Source organism: Ascidiella aspersa, chromosome 4 (assembly GCF_963924565.1).
Source record: "Ascidiella aspersa chromosome 4, kaAscAspe10.2, whole genome shotgun sequence".
NCBI classification, from domain to species: domain Eukaryota; kingdom Metazoa; phylum Chordata; class Ascidiacea; order Phlebobranchia; family Ascidiidae; genus Ascidiella; species Ascidiella aspersa.
Genome location: NC_139450.1, coordinates 23096996 through 23114102, shown reverse-complemented (window position 1 = coordinate 23114102; position 17107 = coordinate 23096996). Strand labels below are relative to the sequence as shown.

Here is a 17107-nt window from a genome sequence, read left to right as displayed (position 1 = left end):
ATCTTTGTTCAGTACGACTTCAGAAGAGCCTTGTCACCGATTATACACATTGTGTGTATAAATGTTTATATTATACTATATTAAAGCAAGCATTTGTTGCCAAACACAAACAGGTTAGACTTTAACCTTGTCGAATTTTAAATTGAAACGCATGATGCAACTTAGGTTTAACAACTTCCTCTTTTCGAAAGGCCCCTATTGTGAGGTAACTGGTTCCTGGTTTAATGGCGCTACTTGCGTAAACAAAAGCGATTGGTGCCTGGCTCGTCGAGAGCGTTTTTAGCCTACAGTTCCTGAGATCTAATACAAATCTATCATGTGCTTTCTAACATGGCTGATGTCAAGAAACTTAAAAAGCATCTTACCTCTGGGTGTGTGTTTAACGGCAGTCCTTTAATGTAAGTGATGTACGCCTCGTAGTCGCTTTCAGATGGTGCATAGTAAATGTCACCGGCAGAAAACTTGTACTTGTCACTTTCGAACACCTCGCAGCACATGAAATTGCTGAGCAGGCATTTTAAAAGCCTTCGGTCGTGATCGTCAGTTACTCTGCCTCCATAGTTGCATTCACCTTTATGTTAATATTATGTTATTATGTTAAACCTAAATTGAAAGTTCCGCTGTACAACGCTACTTATTGCTAAGTTCATGGCTGCGCTTGACTTGATATGCTCGACTTAAAACGTAACGACTGGGTAAGCAGAGCGTTACATTAAGCAAACACTGACTTGTTAGGTTGGAAAGAAAGCAAGATGATTTGGCTCGAGCTGCATTACATACCCATCAAATTATCGTTTTTTTTCAGCTGTATAGTTTTGTATACCCATTTCAAGCCTCTTAAATCACTTTTCTGCCGATGTGCGATACAAAATGATTTTCTATTGTCACCCTTCCACGCTTACTCACAAAAAACAAGTTTATGTAAATACGAAGTGACAACTGGTAAACTAGGTTTGCTATACAAATGAAATAATTGGGTTGTACGCGTAAACTGGGCTAGATTGAAATAGTGTGTTACCTATGAGGTAATTCAGTGCAACGAGCGGGACTTCGTCGTAATCCTTAAGGAACATTTGCGTCTGTCGGACGCTAATCCTCAGATCGGATTCGTTAAAGCCATATTGGATGTTCCAACCAAGAGGCCCGAATTTGCGCCTCTCTTGAACCAGAGCGTGAAAAAAGCAGAGCGAAAAGAGGATTTTCTTCCAGGTCTGCGAACAGAAAAAAAAACATTTTTCAATACTAGGTTGATTTAATTAATTTTGAACGCAACTGAGTCTAACGAAAGTCATGATTTCTATTCGCTTATCGCTAATGTATACCATGCTTGCTCGAAAACATAAGATTAAACGTTTTGTTAGGAGTGATATTTCAGCACAGTATTAGCATTCAATAATCCGCACACATACGTGTTCAACAACTGTGATCTAGACCTTATAAAGGTGGTTTTCGACCAACGGTTACGGCTTAAAAAAATCCAAATAACATATGAAAAATAATTTGCAGCATATTTTTGTATTTTTAATATTATTGTAAGTATTTCTCGCTTGTCAACTTCAAAATGTAAATTATGACTTACGTCATTTATTTGTCACCACTGGCTTCATATATACATTAATGAGCTTCCGTAATTCACACAACTAATGTTTTTATTTACAGTGCCTCTTCTCTTAAGATCATTTTATTTTTTCAAGATTTTCCATTTTTTAAGATTTTGATACTTCAATCATGTATCTTTATATGAGTGTTCCTACTATGTGTTTTTGTTTTTCTTTCACTAAACATTTTTAGTCTTCTTGCGAAACTAAGTTTGGCTAGCAAAATAATATTTTCAACGCAGTTTGAAGAGCAATACTTTTAGCTAAAAATATAACAAAAAATATATAAAAATTAGATAACTAACGAAAAAAATAAAAAGTGTCCATTGAAAACTTGTTGCTAAAGAAAATAAAAGTATTTTAAAAGGCCATTTTATTTCTGCATTGACACCTTGCAACTATACCTTTAAAAATAATACTGTAGTGTAAAGTGCCAGGCTGCATTAATGTTTAGAACGAGTTTTTTTACGATCATGCAATTTTAACTTTAAAAACATAATTCAGATGTTGCCACTTGTTTTTTTACACCTCCTTTATTAACTTATAAAATTCTGGATACAAAGCTATTGTAAACACTAGTAAATTCTAAAAACCCAGCGCTGGCAACCCTGCCTTGCAATTTTAAAGTATGTTTGACAGGTAAAACAGTGTCGTCATTCAATGTACAAGACATCACAATAAAAAACAGAAAAACTTAGCTATGCTTTTATCAATTACATTTGCTGTTGTTAACACTATTGCATATTACGAAAGATCTAACTTCTAAACTTTACCAAATTTGAATTCAAAATTTTTTTTAAGATAGCGCAACATTTTTGCCAAACATTGAACACAGCCAGTTTATCCGTCTTATTAATTTAAGGGACTCTTGTTGAGTTTTTGTAAACGTAACGTGTTAGAAAGCGTTATAGTTGCTTCGGTAATACCGCTACACATTTCGACGTTGTATCGATGTCAAACGCATATAAATAAAGTCAGAATGCCAAACTTAAGTTAAACATTTATTTGGAAATTCTCTACTATATAAAATATTTCTGTAAATTTTGATTGTCGAGGCATATTAAAATCGTCAATATTTATAGCCTTTCATAAACGTTTCGACACTTGCTCCTTAGTGTTCACATCTAGGGTCCAATGTTACAGTCATCTCTTGTGCTATGTATGTCAAACACACCTATACGGTTTACAACAACAAACGACTGACCGCATCTTTCTCTTTGCCGCATCCGTGAAAGAAAAGGGCGTCAGAAATGGGGTCGTTCTTGTAAGAGCGAAGCAGATTGGCGCGCAAGCCCTTGGGTGGCTCGTTTGTCATCTTGACGCTATTCTGCAGAACGGGGACGGGAAATTCGGGCGAAGGATAGCTCGTCAGCCAGAGGCGAAACTCGGGACGAGTCGTTGCCTTGTCTGTTATTACCTGCATCACAAATAGGCGCGATTGGGTTACGTTGGTTACGATTAATGTGTGGCATTAGTCAAGTTATGGTTTGACATAGGCACGGAGTGTTAATAAAACGATAAAACAATGAACTTCAACTTTCTTACACCAGAAAGCAATTTTTGCCTAACTTTTTCCATTTATTTGTAAATTGCTGTATTTGTCTAATTCTAAATAGGTTAGTCAGGTGGCAATATATAAAGACAAATTGTATTGAAACATTGACAAGCTTTCGTTTAACCGTGCTTCATCAGGTCAAAGTAGAAACCTTTTTCTACTTTTACCACATATTTGAGATTTTTGCAAGTTATTCTTTTTCTCTTATTACGAAGTTGATGAAAGCTGTCTGTACTGTCAAAAATTGAGTTTGAATCTCTTACTAAAGCATGGGTTCTTAACCTGTGGGCCACAGGAGATTTTTGAGGTGGGCCACAAGGCTATATTCTTTAGTTTTGATTGCGTTATGTGTGGGTTATTATAAAATGTTCTTATTCTTTTTACATTTAGAAGTAATTCTTGATTGCTTACTGTACACATTTCAGTTGACTATAACCAATTTAAGAAGAACTTTAAGAAGTGAACAACGAAATATTTTCAAAACAAAAGTGGGTCACGACCAGTATTTTTTTAAGGTGTTTTGGGGGACCGAAACGGTCCCCCAAATTTCTCCAGTGGTTTCCCAAATTTTGGACTTGCAACTTTTTGAAATTTAAATGAAACACATGCGGTTTCTTAAAACTACTTAGCGGTCACCCAAACCAAACCTTAAAAAAAAACCCTGCTCACGACCATAAAAAAGTTAAGAACCCCTATACTAAAGGTTTTGTGAATATCCGGTAAGCTATCAGCCACTGATGTAACAACAAAAGCCTATAATTACCTCCTCGCAAATTCTTCGTAGCTCCGGCAACCACGATACGGCAAGGTGGCAGTTTTGCAAAACGATCCAGGATCCGTTGTGTCTGGCCTGTTCGATCATGCGTTCAGCGATGGGTCCCTGACCTTGGCCAAGAGAAATTGTGTGCATTCCCGAAGATATACCTATTAGAAAGAACCACAGCAGTGGAATAGTTGTTCGTTTAAAAAGAGCGTTTCAATGTGTACGTTTAAGTGTTGCCTTAAGTTTTGAAATGTCGGGCTTTGGTACGTGAAAAAAGCAAAAAAATAGAAAATAAAAAGGGTCCGTTTACAAAGTAGGCTTTACGCACAATATTTGGGTTAGGGTTAGCGTTTGGGTGTGGGTGGGTCAAGTAATTAATAATAATGCTTGACCCACCCAAACCCAAACGCTATCCCGTGCGGCATTTGCAGAACATTTATCAACAAATTTTGCGTCGGATCGGCAACAATACCACAGAAGGCGATACGTAGTGGTTTTAGAAAATAGTTTTTTTGAATTGCAAAAGTTGATGTCGCCTTGTTTGCACATACGACTTTATTCTATGCTCTGTGTAAAGACCACTTTTTTATCGAATCATAGCAATTCATGCATGGTAAATGTGGAAAATGCGGATTTGTAACTACTTGATCTGAAGTTAAAATGATGATTGTAATTCTACTCAGATTTTCATACAAATTTTCAAACCAGCCATGCACAACTGTGACCATTTTCACAGAGATAGATCAGGAAATGCGAAATCAATGCTGTATTTTGATCATACTATATGCTGGCTACTGACTAGTCATGCTTGATATTTTTGAGTAAGGTCATACACGAGGGTTGAATCTTGTTTTCGCACATTTATTTCTGCATTCCAAAATCATTTATATCGGCAGCTTATCTAAAGCGCAGTTTTTCTCTAACATACGATGTGGGTCGCCTTCCGTTCCAGTGGCATGATTGACAGCCAGGTCGTCAGGTGTTTTGGGAACAGATGTAATCTTGACGTTAAACGGAAGTTCCAGTAGAGGGGAAACCTGGTCTTTTCTCTTAGGCGCCAATGTCACTTCCGGTACGGCGTTTAAATTGGGCGGCAACAGGAGGTTCTTTTTGTTGTGCAAAGACTCGCCAAATCCCGATATGCCTTCAGACATTGCGAGCAGCTGGCTACTTATTTCGTTTGCAGTTAAACTTGGTGCTTCGGTGTTCATTGGGGGTCGTGGCGGGGACCTGGGCCGCAATGATGCTCTCCTTGAAAGTGGATTTCTTGGACTTTTTGGTGGCAGCGGCGCAGGTTCAACTACTCCTGGAGGTGATTAAATTAAGAACGGGTCCACATGCATAGCTCGTGACGTGAAACGAACACATGCACCAGTTGAAATTACATGATTGAATATGACATCAACAATACAGAGGTAACAAGATGACGTGTAAGGTGAACAAATTAGGCTTTAATATGTTGACAATGGCTAACCCATAAAATTAAATAGAAATTAAGAGTATACTTACAGTGTGGTACTAAAAAATGAATTGTAAACTAAAGGCTGATGACTAGAAATTAAGAATATACTAAAGGTGTGGTATTACAAAACGAATTGCAAACCAAACGAAGATAGCGCGATAAAACGTATTGAATTAACAACATTAAAAAAAAGTTACCCTTTTCTTCCGCAAACTTTACCAGGCTGGCCATTGGGTCAGCGCCGGGGGATAAGATGAATATAAGCGGAGTTGAATAATCAGAATCCTGGTAACTAGAGTGAAGATCAAATGTAGGTGGCTCGATGTAAATCGAACCCATCTTGTTCACAATGAAGCTCTGGTAACACCGTTAAAGGCATTCAGTCTGGCTATGCGTAGCATCATTATGGCAACAATAATTTTAATTATTATAGAAAGCGTATCGATGAAACAATGTTTCGTTTACCTGTACAGCAGGTACCACTTTATCCGGCCTTACGCATCTCACAAGAACTAATTTTTCAAGTTCACCCAATTTATCGTTCCAGGGTGAAGGAAATTCTTCCGCGTGGGGCGCTAAAGAGTCATAAAGAAACTTCCAACATTGAGGCTGAAAAAAATAAATGTTAATTTTTCGCAGTGATTTTTATTTCCCAATTTGGTGATACTGACAGCCTGAAGCGAAATTTATATGTTTAGCAGTGTTTTTAATTGACGACGTAAACCAAACCATGATAAACTTACATTTGACCTGAAATGGCGCATTAAACCGGAAAAGGCTGGCAAGTCGCTACAGCGAACAACCTCAGCCCACGACTTGTCGCTCAGCCAATCAGGAGCCGGGTTTGCAAAGGCGTTGTCCAATGCGATGCCACCGGTGAGCAGAAACCGCCAATGAGCGTCATTCACCTCACCCCTAACCGAAACAAACACGAGGATTCCGTTACATGACAGGCAATTTCATTATTAGGAATTATGTCCTATTCCAGCAGTCTCCAACCTTTTATTAACCGACTCCAATTTAAATAAACTGAAATCAACATTACGTGCGACCCCAGTGTGTTTTCAGATAAATAAGACTTTGAACTAAATAACACAAACAATTGATTATGCTTAAATTATACACAAGCTAAGAGAACTGTGGCTACACATGTGTAGCAAAATAAGAAGTTTAAATTAACGCTTGGATTTAAGGTTACAAATAAACACAACAATTTTGTAATTTGTTTTATCATTTTTCTTATTCTTATTGCGCTTGTTTAAACTGAAAGAAAAATGAAATCACTAAAACTGCAGTAACTGGGGAGTGATGGCGATCCCATCAAGCGTTTAGGCGACGCCACATGGGGTCGCGACCTATAGGTTGGAGATCACTGTTCTACAAGATATTTCGATAAAAAACACAATACGGTGGTGAAATACGCTAAAAAGAAAAAAAAGTTTATCATTATCTTTTTTGTAGAAACACAAGTAAGTACAGTAGTGCTCTTTAATTATGTAACAGATACTTGGATCACTTACTTTCCTTTTAATATTCCAACACAAAGCAGAAAGGAAAACAGTAGTTTGTCTTTTTCGAAAAGCGACCGACATACGTTGCCATATATCACTTGAGTGAAGTGATCAATTAGATACGAAATCCTTTCCTCCAATACGGACGATTTCTTACTTTGTTCAATCGACTGTTAAATAAACCAATAATAACTCACCAAATGCGTTGTAAATAAGTGTTTTCCACTGTTTACAAGGCTATAGGGTTTTATCTGGCGACTAATTTAGATAACACACCTCAAAGTAAAAAACTATATCAAATTTCCATCGTCATATTTAAAACGTCTAAAATGTTACATTGTTTATTAGTGCGGCAGTGTCCTTAGTTTTAGAATGGTTATTAGAAACGAAAATGCCAACACGAAATAAAGCACATTTATCACAGCATAATTCAGACTTGGGCACCTGGACGTAAAGGTTGATAAACCACCAGAGTGAGTACTGGTACATTGGATCAATGTGAGCCAAGTCAGAGATGACAAAGAAGAGAATAGAGGAATGGACGGCAACCGGCCGGTATCCATTACGTGTGACGTCAATCTCGAGTTCAGTCTTACTGGTGACCTTCTGCTCCTCTGAGATTTCGGCAGAGAGCTGTCGACTGTCGGAAAGTATCTTGATCGCGGTTTCATCTTCAAGGATGTTGCCTGCATATTTTAATCATGACAATATATTATATTTTGGCTGGAATGTTGTTACTTTTTTATACCCAATACTTTTTTATTGTCGAATGATACATATATGCCAAAACATAAACTTACTTTTATAATTTACCTTGAATTGAACAACATGTAAATTTGATTTTTGTGTTTATATCACATGTGCTATACCTTCTCTTGAGAGGACTTCGAGTATCTTATCTTCAATGTCTTTGAGCAGTCTCTTGTTTTTTGCACCTTCCAATATCAGCTTGTTTTTCTTTTGTTCCAGTTCCGGTCGATCTTTGGCAGCAACTAAGGTAAGGAGTTGATCCTCCAACCCAATTGGGGTGATCATAAAGTTAATTAGAGTCACCTGCACAGTTAAACTAGTTAGTAGTTGGGCTGTCGATGTTTTCTAAAATGTATTCTTCCTAAAATAAACAAATGTGAGGATTGTTTATACATCAATACTGCAAAAAAATGGTTTTATGTAAATATTGACAAACTATGTTAATCGTTTAGTCATTTTCGTTAACTAACATTTATTGCGATATATGTCTTATACATGTATAATTGTATATTGTATATACGACTAAACTAACTTTAAAGCCATACATAAGTGCAAAGCATATCGACACTCCAATCTTTGCATTTTTTCTGTAGGGCTTTAAAGTTAGTTTAGTGTTAAATACTCGCATATATCGGCGTATGATCACCAACAATAGTAAATTTAAGAGTAGCGTTTTACCTTAACGGACACTTCAGGGAGATAATGTGGGTTTCTTATCCTTGTACTGATGTAGAGTACAAAGTCGTGACTGTACTGGATGGTGTTTTCACCGAGCTTAATATACTCCATCCCACTTTGCTTGAAAGTTTGATGGAGAAGAAGTGGATCAAGGATCGTGTCAAGATGCTCGGGCACGTTTTCGATCAATAGTGGGTTCCCGAACTGAATTAAAATTGGATCTTATAATTCGGAGAAAATGGTGAGAAAACGAGATGAAAAACGCAAAGAAGGTTTGGTAAAGCGACCTTGTAATATCCCAAGTGCATAGTCAAACATAATGGCAGACTTGGACAACTAGATAATCCTATTTTTCTAATTCAATGAAGAGCAATAATTTTTTTAATGGTTTAAAACAAGACTTTTCTAAACCCTTTTTATACAAGATTGTAGGCTTGATATATTGGCTAATTTTCAGTGAGACGAGTTCAAAAGAACAACATGAAACTCCACCAACCTGAATACAGTTCTCAAGTGTGCGAAGGTAGTCGGCGTCGGTCAGTTTACAAACGTGCAAGTTGTTCTTTTTCTCCATGTTTTTCACCCAGAGACAAGCCTGTCCCTGGGGGTCAATCATTAGTGGCCATCGACTCGCGTTGTTCACGATGATAGCATTGTCAACAGAAGTACTAAAAACGAGAGTATTATAGTTCGAACTGTCAGAGTTCTATTTCGACTTTGCGGAACGGATTCGGCGGGACACAATGCCACGGCACCCAACCCACTATATTTTTGGACGAACTATGAGTCAATGAAAACAATTTCAAGATTCGTGTAATTTTTAGTTGACTTTTTAGTGTGTTTCAGGTTTACCAATTTCTTTGATTCGGTTAGTAAGTATTTTTATGTGGTGAACTCATTTTGTCAACTTAAACTTTAGGCATTTATTGCCATAAGTTAAAGTTTTTTTAAGTTCATCGAAATAGATGCTAAATCTGATGATGAACGCGATATTGACTATAGTTGATTTATTAGGCTTTACTACTAAGTTTTAACTAAAATGCAGAAGGTTGCTATTGTAAGCATTAAGTTAGTCTTATTTTTACTAGAGATAGATGCGATATATCGTATCGGCAATATTGTCTGATATTTGGCTTCTACCGATATAGAGGTATCGGTAATTTTGGGCCGACATTTTAGTATGAAAATGGTATCTTAAATATCAAACGGATCCTATTTTTAACTACCAAATTTGTTCTTTTGTTTCATTTTATGACTGACTCATTTTTATGACTGATTTAACATAGAGCTTGATTTACGGCATTATATAAAGTTAATATTTAAAATAGGAGCTGTATGAGTAAAAGGTAAAAAAACTAAATATTATTTGCATTGCATTAAAATCGTGTTGGTATCGGGCATCGTTTGGTGAAAATATAAAAAAATCAGTTATTGGTATTGTCCCAAAAAGTTATATCGGTCGTCTTCTATTTTTTATTCTTAAGACCAACATATGCGACTATTAAAATTAAAATAGATGCCATAAGTGCCAACTATAGACAACCATATTGTAAGACTAGGACACTACGTATGAAGATAATTCAAAATTATTTACTTGTCCTTCGGCAGTCCAGCCAATTTCCAGTCCATAATCTGAACGGGATCACCGAGGGTTTTGGCTAGAGAAAAGTCATCACTCACGGGGATGTCCCGTAGTTTACACTCTTCCCACCATTTCTTAATTGATTCCTGACAAAAGTACATAAAGATAGAAAAACAAAAAAATGCCTGATAGAGACACAATATCTGCTGCTTTGATAAGGATATAATATTAGTTTAACAGTGATATAAAAAGCGTAATTTAATGCAGTACGCAAATCTTCAACTCTGCTTTAACTGTGCACATTGCCCAACGGGGTCATTAATATAAATAACAAGTTACGCATATTTAAAAGGTAACTTGTTTTGTAAAGCAAAGTGCAACATAAGCGATGGAAACAAATACAACTCAAAGTTTGAAAACCTGAGTAATCCAGGATCAGACATTTCGTAAAATAAAATTCGATTCTTTCAAATTAAGGAACTGACGATGTTAGTATAGGAGAAATATATATTACCGTTACAAAATGTCTGATCCTGGTTTTACTCAGGTTTTTCAAACTTTCGGTTTTATTGTTAATATAGGCGTCAGCGGAACAGTGGTGGACAAGCGGAAACCCGCTGCCAGTGGTTTTGGATTCCATAAAGATACGCCCTTTTATATTATATAATATTTAGGCGATATAAGGTTTATTAACCTGTCGATAAATGGGGGTAAATGGTGGTAAGTAAGCTACTACACTGGATGACAAGAGCACATCGCCAACGATGTTGTGGTAGGTGTTGTGCAGAGTGTGCGTCATATCCGTCCAACGATCCCTCTCCCCTCCCAAACCACTGATTAGCTTCTCAGCTCGGATCAGCTTCACTTTGGTCAGCTCAATATTGTCTTCCAGATTCTAAACGGATTATTAGTTTGAAATGCGTATTAATTTATATAATTTATATCAGTGGTCAGCAACCGCCGGTCCGTGGACCAGTGCCGGTTCGCGAGGAGTTCGTTACCGGTCCGTAGCAAGGTTTCCAGGTTGAAATTTTGATTTAAACCCAAACCGTACGTAAAAAAAACTCGGTTGAAAAGCACTGATGTAGAGCACTTTCACAACATCCTAAAATGCGTTATTGTAAAATTAAGCTTCTCGTATGTACAATATATCGAAAAAGGGCCAAAATATCATGTTTTTTTTATCCTTAACCGTGTTTACCCTAAAGTACAATACAATAAAATCTTGCAAATAACGTCCACAATAAAATTAATTATTATTTTTATGTTCAGGCAGGATAGCTTTTAAAAACAACGTACCGGTATGCATTTTAATTAGTTTGTTGAAAAAAAGTTGTAATAAATTTCCATTATTAAGCATTTGTTGTTGTTTTAAGGCCGGTCCGCAACAAAATTTCAGTTTTAAACCGGTCCGCAGTGTAAAAAAGGTTACCGACCCCTGATTTATATCATTTATACCTATAGAGCTTTGTAAAACTATAATAAGACAAAAAATTCAAATTTAGTTGCAAATATATATATTTACGCGTTTCTTTGAACACCACATAACATGTGTAAGTAAAGTTGGCCACTTCGACGGTAAAGATACTCAGTCTAACGTTAACATTGTTGTTCAAACCTTTTTTTAAAGATGATAATTTATAGTTTTTTATTGAACTTTTTTATGTTAAAGTTTCTACAATTTTTTTTTAAGCTGCTACATAGCGAGCTGGATTTAAAGATTTAAAGCTGGATTATAGCGAGCATAAAACTCAGTATCAGGGGTTGAAGGTAAATGCCTTTTATACCGTAAAAAATGTTCTTAGCGGAACGCATAACAATTTTTTAGAGAATATGTCACTAAGTCATAATAGGACAAAGCATTTGCGCGTAAGAAAATTGGTTTATTGGTGTAAATTGGCCAAACGCCGTTTCGGACCGTTTCGGCATACTTTTAGCACTGTTCTCGATATAAACAGCCATGCTTTATGTCTATAGGACTTGATTACTTTTTTCTCAGTTAGCTTTTCCTGCAGATTATCATTGAGACGTTGAAGCTTGTTCTTGACTTCTGTCAGTTCGCCACGTTTTACTTCTAGCACCTCCATCTCATGAGCCAAGTCGCTTTCAGCTGTTAACAAACTCAGGCGCTTCGGTGCCACAACTTTTGCAACCCTACAAAATGCAACAAACAGAATCTATGTTAGATGAACATTTTCAGCTCTTTAGTTCGTTGTAAAGTGGATACAACAATTCACTGACATGAGTAGAATGTCGCTTCTATCATCATCAAAAGTTATTTAATATTACACAGTTCCTTAAAAAGTTTTTCAAATGATAAGTAACTGATGCTTTAAATTATTTCAACCAGCAGCTTGTTTTAAACTTAAGAAGACGATATTGGGATATTTGAAAAGAAACTCACACGCACATTTAGTGGGGCTAATATAATATTATTTCATATGTTCAATAATGCCTTGCAAAAAGCTACGATGCAAAAAAGTGTAATACAAATAACGATTACACATGTGACATATCTTTTCGACAGTGTTTGTTCAACCGAATTGGCAACAACAACAACAACAACAACAACAACAACAACAACAACAAATTAAACGCAACATAATCTAAAATGATAATATAAGTTGATTTCACCTGTCGTAGACTTCAATAGCTAGGACCCAGCTACACAAACCCTCACAGGCAGACGACACGTTACGAATCAGCTCCGGCTTGAAGTTCTGTTCACCGATGAAGCGATCCCGGATTTTTCTCATCACTGAAATCGGGATGTTGTCTTTGTCGTAATCCTAAACAGAAGATGGGTGTTGTGATGACAATACGAAACGTTAAAAAAACTCACCAAACGAATATTTTGCATGTTGTATGTTGTTAAACGCAAAACTATATTTTATCATTTTATTTATTTTTTATCTAATAGAAGCACTACAATCTATTATTTTACCCTGAGTGAATCCAGGAACTTCATATCGCCCAGCATTTTTTTTGCAGCAGGCCAAAAATCGTCAAATGCCCGCCCCATTCCGTCTGTTTTTCGGTCTGGCTTAATTCCCTATATAAAACAGGTAAAGTGAATTGATTAGTAGATCCAATAATTACAAACTGAATATGTAAAATATGAAGATATCTACCTTACACGTAAGTGACGACAATGACTAAAAATGGGAGCTAGACTTTCCTGTCTAAGTCAAAGAGCATCAGTCGACTGATGATGGCTTATTTTGTGGCGAAATATATTTATTTTTTAAATGACTAGAACTCATTAATGACTCTAACGAAGATACAGGAAAAGATCCAATAATTAGGCTATGTGGATTACAACTTTTATTTTTTGTACTCTGTAGAAAATGACTAAATATAACATGCCGCACTAAAAGTCTACAACTCACTGTAAAACAAAGATAGGTTAGCAAACATACTTTCAGAATACAAATGGCCTCCATGGTCATTTTGACGCCGGCCGGTGGGTTTTGCATCGTTTTGACAAGCGCAATATCTTGTTGTCGCAATGTGTTTAAAGCTGCAATGGCGGCGTTCATTGCTGGCATCGCAACAGCAAGTTGCTCCTCGCATTCCTGCTTGATTTTGGACGCGGCCTCGGCAGCTTAAATGTTACAAGCCTTGCGTTAAAATAGAGTCAATCTTTAAGAGTTTCTTAGGGGGCGCTGTGAAGTTTTAGGCCTAAATCAACAAATTCATGAAAATCGCGGTAGAGAAACGAGATATGGGAATATAGATCCATATTTGAGGTCAATATTTAAAATTACCTAGAAATATAAAGAATCAATTGATTTTTAAGAGTTAAATATAGAATAAACGAATTTGTTTGTCTGCCTTTTAGTTACCCGAGTGCTATTTTGGACATATTTAACATTGTCTGTTTAAGTACGTAAAATTATTTATACTTATCTTTAAAATATAGAAATAGGCTAGTTATTACTATGACAGGTTTTTCCAAAACACATACATATTTTACGTGTTATAATCAAGACATTTAACACAAAAAAATTCAACCTGCAGCTGCTACAGCCTCGTCTGCTTCCACCAACTTTTTGGCAATTTCCACCTCAGCACTATCGGCACTTATGTCAGCGACCAACCTTTCCACTTCCTAAACATAATCAAACCACAATAGTTGGACTTCGAACAGTAGTTTTTAACAGAAATATTGTGGCGTATTTTAACGCATAACGCGACTAAAAGTTTCGTTGGCATGAAACACAAACCACAAATTTCCCAAAATAAATATCTCGTAATTGGTTACAAACAGGTTACTTTTGTGGAGTATATTTACAAGGAATTTTACCTGGGTGGATGGATATAGTTTAGTTTATTAGGTGAAATGATTGGCGTAATGAAAGACAGAATTTCAAACATGGTGTATGTAAACTTGGTCTGTAACAGCCTATATATAAATAATTAATTAAATACAGTCTACACCGGGATGCTTTTTGGAAAGGTTTTTGGTCAATCCGTTTCACAAATCAGATTTTAGAATCAATTGGTGAACTTCGCATTATAAAGATTTGAAACAATTACCAAATTAGGAACATTCCACAAAGAAGGAGAAAGTCCACACAAGAAGTTTGTTTTAATTTGATTAGTAAGGGAACACAGAATTCCCAAAATAACCAATGTTAAACAGCATAGCACTTGTACTAGGTAACAAACAGCTTACCAGCGAGCTTTCTTCAAGTTGCGGTTGCAAGGCAGTTAAATCTTGTTGCATGACGTTGATCTGCGATTGCGCAAACTCCAGCTTTTCTAGACCGATCACATACCGATTCTTAAAGGTCAAAAGGTCAAGTCGCTTCCGTTGTAGAAGCTCTTTGAAGGTTTTGATGAGCTCCAGATAAGAAGTCGGTGTTATGTAGGTTCGCCGGCCCAGTGATTCGAAATATCTGCAAAAACGTTGCATTTGATAGCATTAACAGATTTCGTCCTGTCGCCTCTTTAAATGGGTTTCCTGCCATATTTGAAAGTTCCCAACAAAATAAGTGTTGCAATATTTTTCAAAAAATTAAAAAATAGACCCGATAACTTACAAATAGAAAATTATCCGGACCGAAAAAGTTTAAACAGAAATGTTTTTTCAGTGTTTATGCGTGGTGTATTTGGTGTAGCAATGCACTTAACACGTTTGTGATTTACATGACATGACGTATTTAACTTACTGTTATGTCGGAATGTGGGCCTTTGTATTAAGCAAACCCAGGTGAAATTATATACATTACAAACCAAGTTGTTTCGTTGCCAAAAAGAGTGGTAGTTCGTTATAGAAACAAAAATATTTTACAAGTTTCCGTATTTTTACTTATATTAGTCCAACATGACAATACTTTCACGGCCCAGAAAAAACGATATTCAATCTGGTAATGAAAAATATCTTAAAGTCCACTCGTAGTTTACAATACGACGAATATTGTAGAGGTAAAAATAATATAAGAAAGGTATGCGGTTTGCTGAAGATTATGGTGTTGACTTTTCTCATTTGAATCATGCTATCAATGTTAAAGAGTATTTAAGGCAGTTATGAAAATAATGGGGGTATCAACACTACTGATCGTTTCATACTTTGTTTATCTCAGTAAGATAAAATATACGATCCTGTAAATAAGGCGTCATTCGCCTAACGTCCGCAATCAAGCAATTTCAGTTTTAGTCACACTAAAAACAGTTCACTTCAGCCAGGGGATCGACTTAAAACACTTACCTGTCTGACAACGATCGCATGTCTTTGTGAAAGTGCTTGCACATCTGAACAGTGGCCTGTCGCATTTCCTGAGACATTTCTACCTCGTCGAAAAAATGGTAAGCAACCATTTCGAGTGCATCGTCCGGCCATGCCTAGATACAACATACCATACTTAGTTTTTTAGCAATGTCTACTTAATATTCAAGGAACATACCTGGAACCAATCGATTGTACAACAATTGATGAGTGAAGGAAAGTTGCGAAGTCTGGTGCGAAATGCTTCGCCGACAGGACTAAACGCTAGAATCATGTGAAGTGATCTGCATATATATTAAAACGGAGTAATGAACTTTGTACAATTAAACCGCCTATCTAGAACAATGGACAGGGAATTAACTAAAAAGTTTCCTTAAGCTTATCGATACCAAATGGACAAACATATAGCAATGGTGGTTGTTATTTTTGGAATTATATACCACATTTGTCTAATACCACATCATTGGACGTGTGTACGAAAGAGTCAAATCATGTGAACAGAATACACATCTTAAAAGCAAGTTTATATTTACAAAGGCACCTGTTGACTCTTTCAATGAATTTGTTGTAAAGGTTAAGCGGGGTAATCTCAACTTTATCGTCATTGTCTGCTTGTGCCACAATCTGCATTTTATCGATGATTTCAAGACGCTCTTCGTTTTCGAAAATATTGGGGATGTCTCCAGTATTGAGCAGAAGGTTAATATCCTCAAGAAACGATTCGTCCTGTTGAAATATTTGCAATGATACGGCAAGTGCGATTATATATTTAGGCGACTTAATTTTACTTTTTTATATTTTAGGGCAATTTCATGTAAAAAAAATGTAGAGTGTATTGAAAAAGCATTACCTATACAAACAATGAATCAGTTACTACAAAACAGGTTCAGTTACACAATAAAACGAACATACCTAAGAGTTTATTTAGAAAAAAGCATACCCAGAACACAGACCACGGATAAGTAGCCCTCTTTGGTCCACATGCACCTTAAACACTACAATGTCCACAGTGGCAAAAAAAACTGAACAGCTTTGATTTCTTGAAAGATGTTGAAACACCAACGATTTATTGTCAACTTTTATCCCTCTTTGGTAACAATCGTTGTTAAATCCCGAACACAATTTTGCCTTACCTTGATCTGATGATCGCCGAAAAGAAACACGATCGGCGTAAGTTCAACTCCAGCTTTCCACAATACTTTTTTCAAGTCGGACCTCCAGTCGGCCACGGAGTAGGACTTTGTGACGTTAACCTGGTAAACGTCATAATCGGCCATGAACGCTGCGACCCTGGCTGAAGACTGTCGTCCGCTACCACCTATACCTGTCAAAGAAAGTCATTTTTTTAAATCTCCCGCGGTTTCTTTACATAAATAGAACTACCAAAATCACTGAAAGATTTTTGTGAGATCGCCACTATAAGAAAAGTACAACTGGAGCACTTACATTTCCAATGTAACGGAGTTAATCCCCTAAT

At 36.5% G+C, this 17107-nt stretch overlaps 1 protein-coding gene across 1 annotated transcript in view; it reads right to left on the bottom strand.

Annotated features, from left to right (window-relative positions):
• Positions 1–17107, bottom strand: part of LOC146148721 (dynein axonemal heavy chain 3-like) — a 109592-nt gene that overhangs the window by 11936 nt on the left and 80549 nt on the right. The window contains exons 54-78 of the mRNA XM_083386481.1: positions 16764–16954; positions 16172–16356; positions 15809–15914; positions 15613–15746; positions 14578–14800; positions 13914–14010; positions 13319–13503; positions 12844–12951; positions 12534–12688; positions 11888–12053; positions 10594–10794; positions 9912–10045; positions 8814–8985; positions 8318–8521; positions 7759–7942; positions 7334–7575; positions 6899–7059; positions 6122–6293; positions 5844–5987; positions 5576–5735; positions 4845–5222; positions 3917–4077; positions 2803–3015; positions 1019–1211; positions 366–571 (exon numbers count right to left, since the gene is read on the bottom strand). Coding sequence (XP_083242607.1) covers positions 366–571; positions 1019–1211; positions 2803–3015; positions 3917–4077; positions 4845–5222; positions 5576–5735; positions 5844–5987; positions 6122–6293; positions 6899–7059; positions 7334–7575; positions 7759–7942; positions 8318–8521; positions 8814–8985; positions 9912–10045; positions 10594–10794; positions 11888–12053; positions 12534–12688; positions 12844–12951; positions 13319–13503; positions 13914–14010; positions 14578–14800; positions 15613–15746; positions 15809–15914; positions 16172–16356; positions 16764–16954 — 4475 coding nt within the window. The remainder of the gene's footprint in view (positions 1–365; positions 572–1018; positions 1212–2802; positions 3016–3916; positions 4078–4844; positions 5223–5575; positions 5736–5843; positions 5988–6121; positions 6294–6898; positions 7060–7333; positions 7576–7758; positions 7943–8317; positions 8522–8813; positions 8986–9911; positions 10046–10593; positions 10795–11887; positions 12054–12533; positions 12689–12843; positions 12952–13318; positions 13504–13913; positions 14011–14577; positions 14801–15612; positions 15747–15808; positions 15915–16171; positions 16357–16763; positions 16955–17107) is intronic.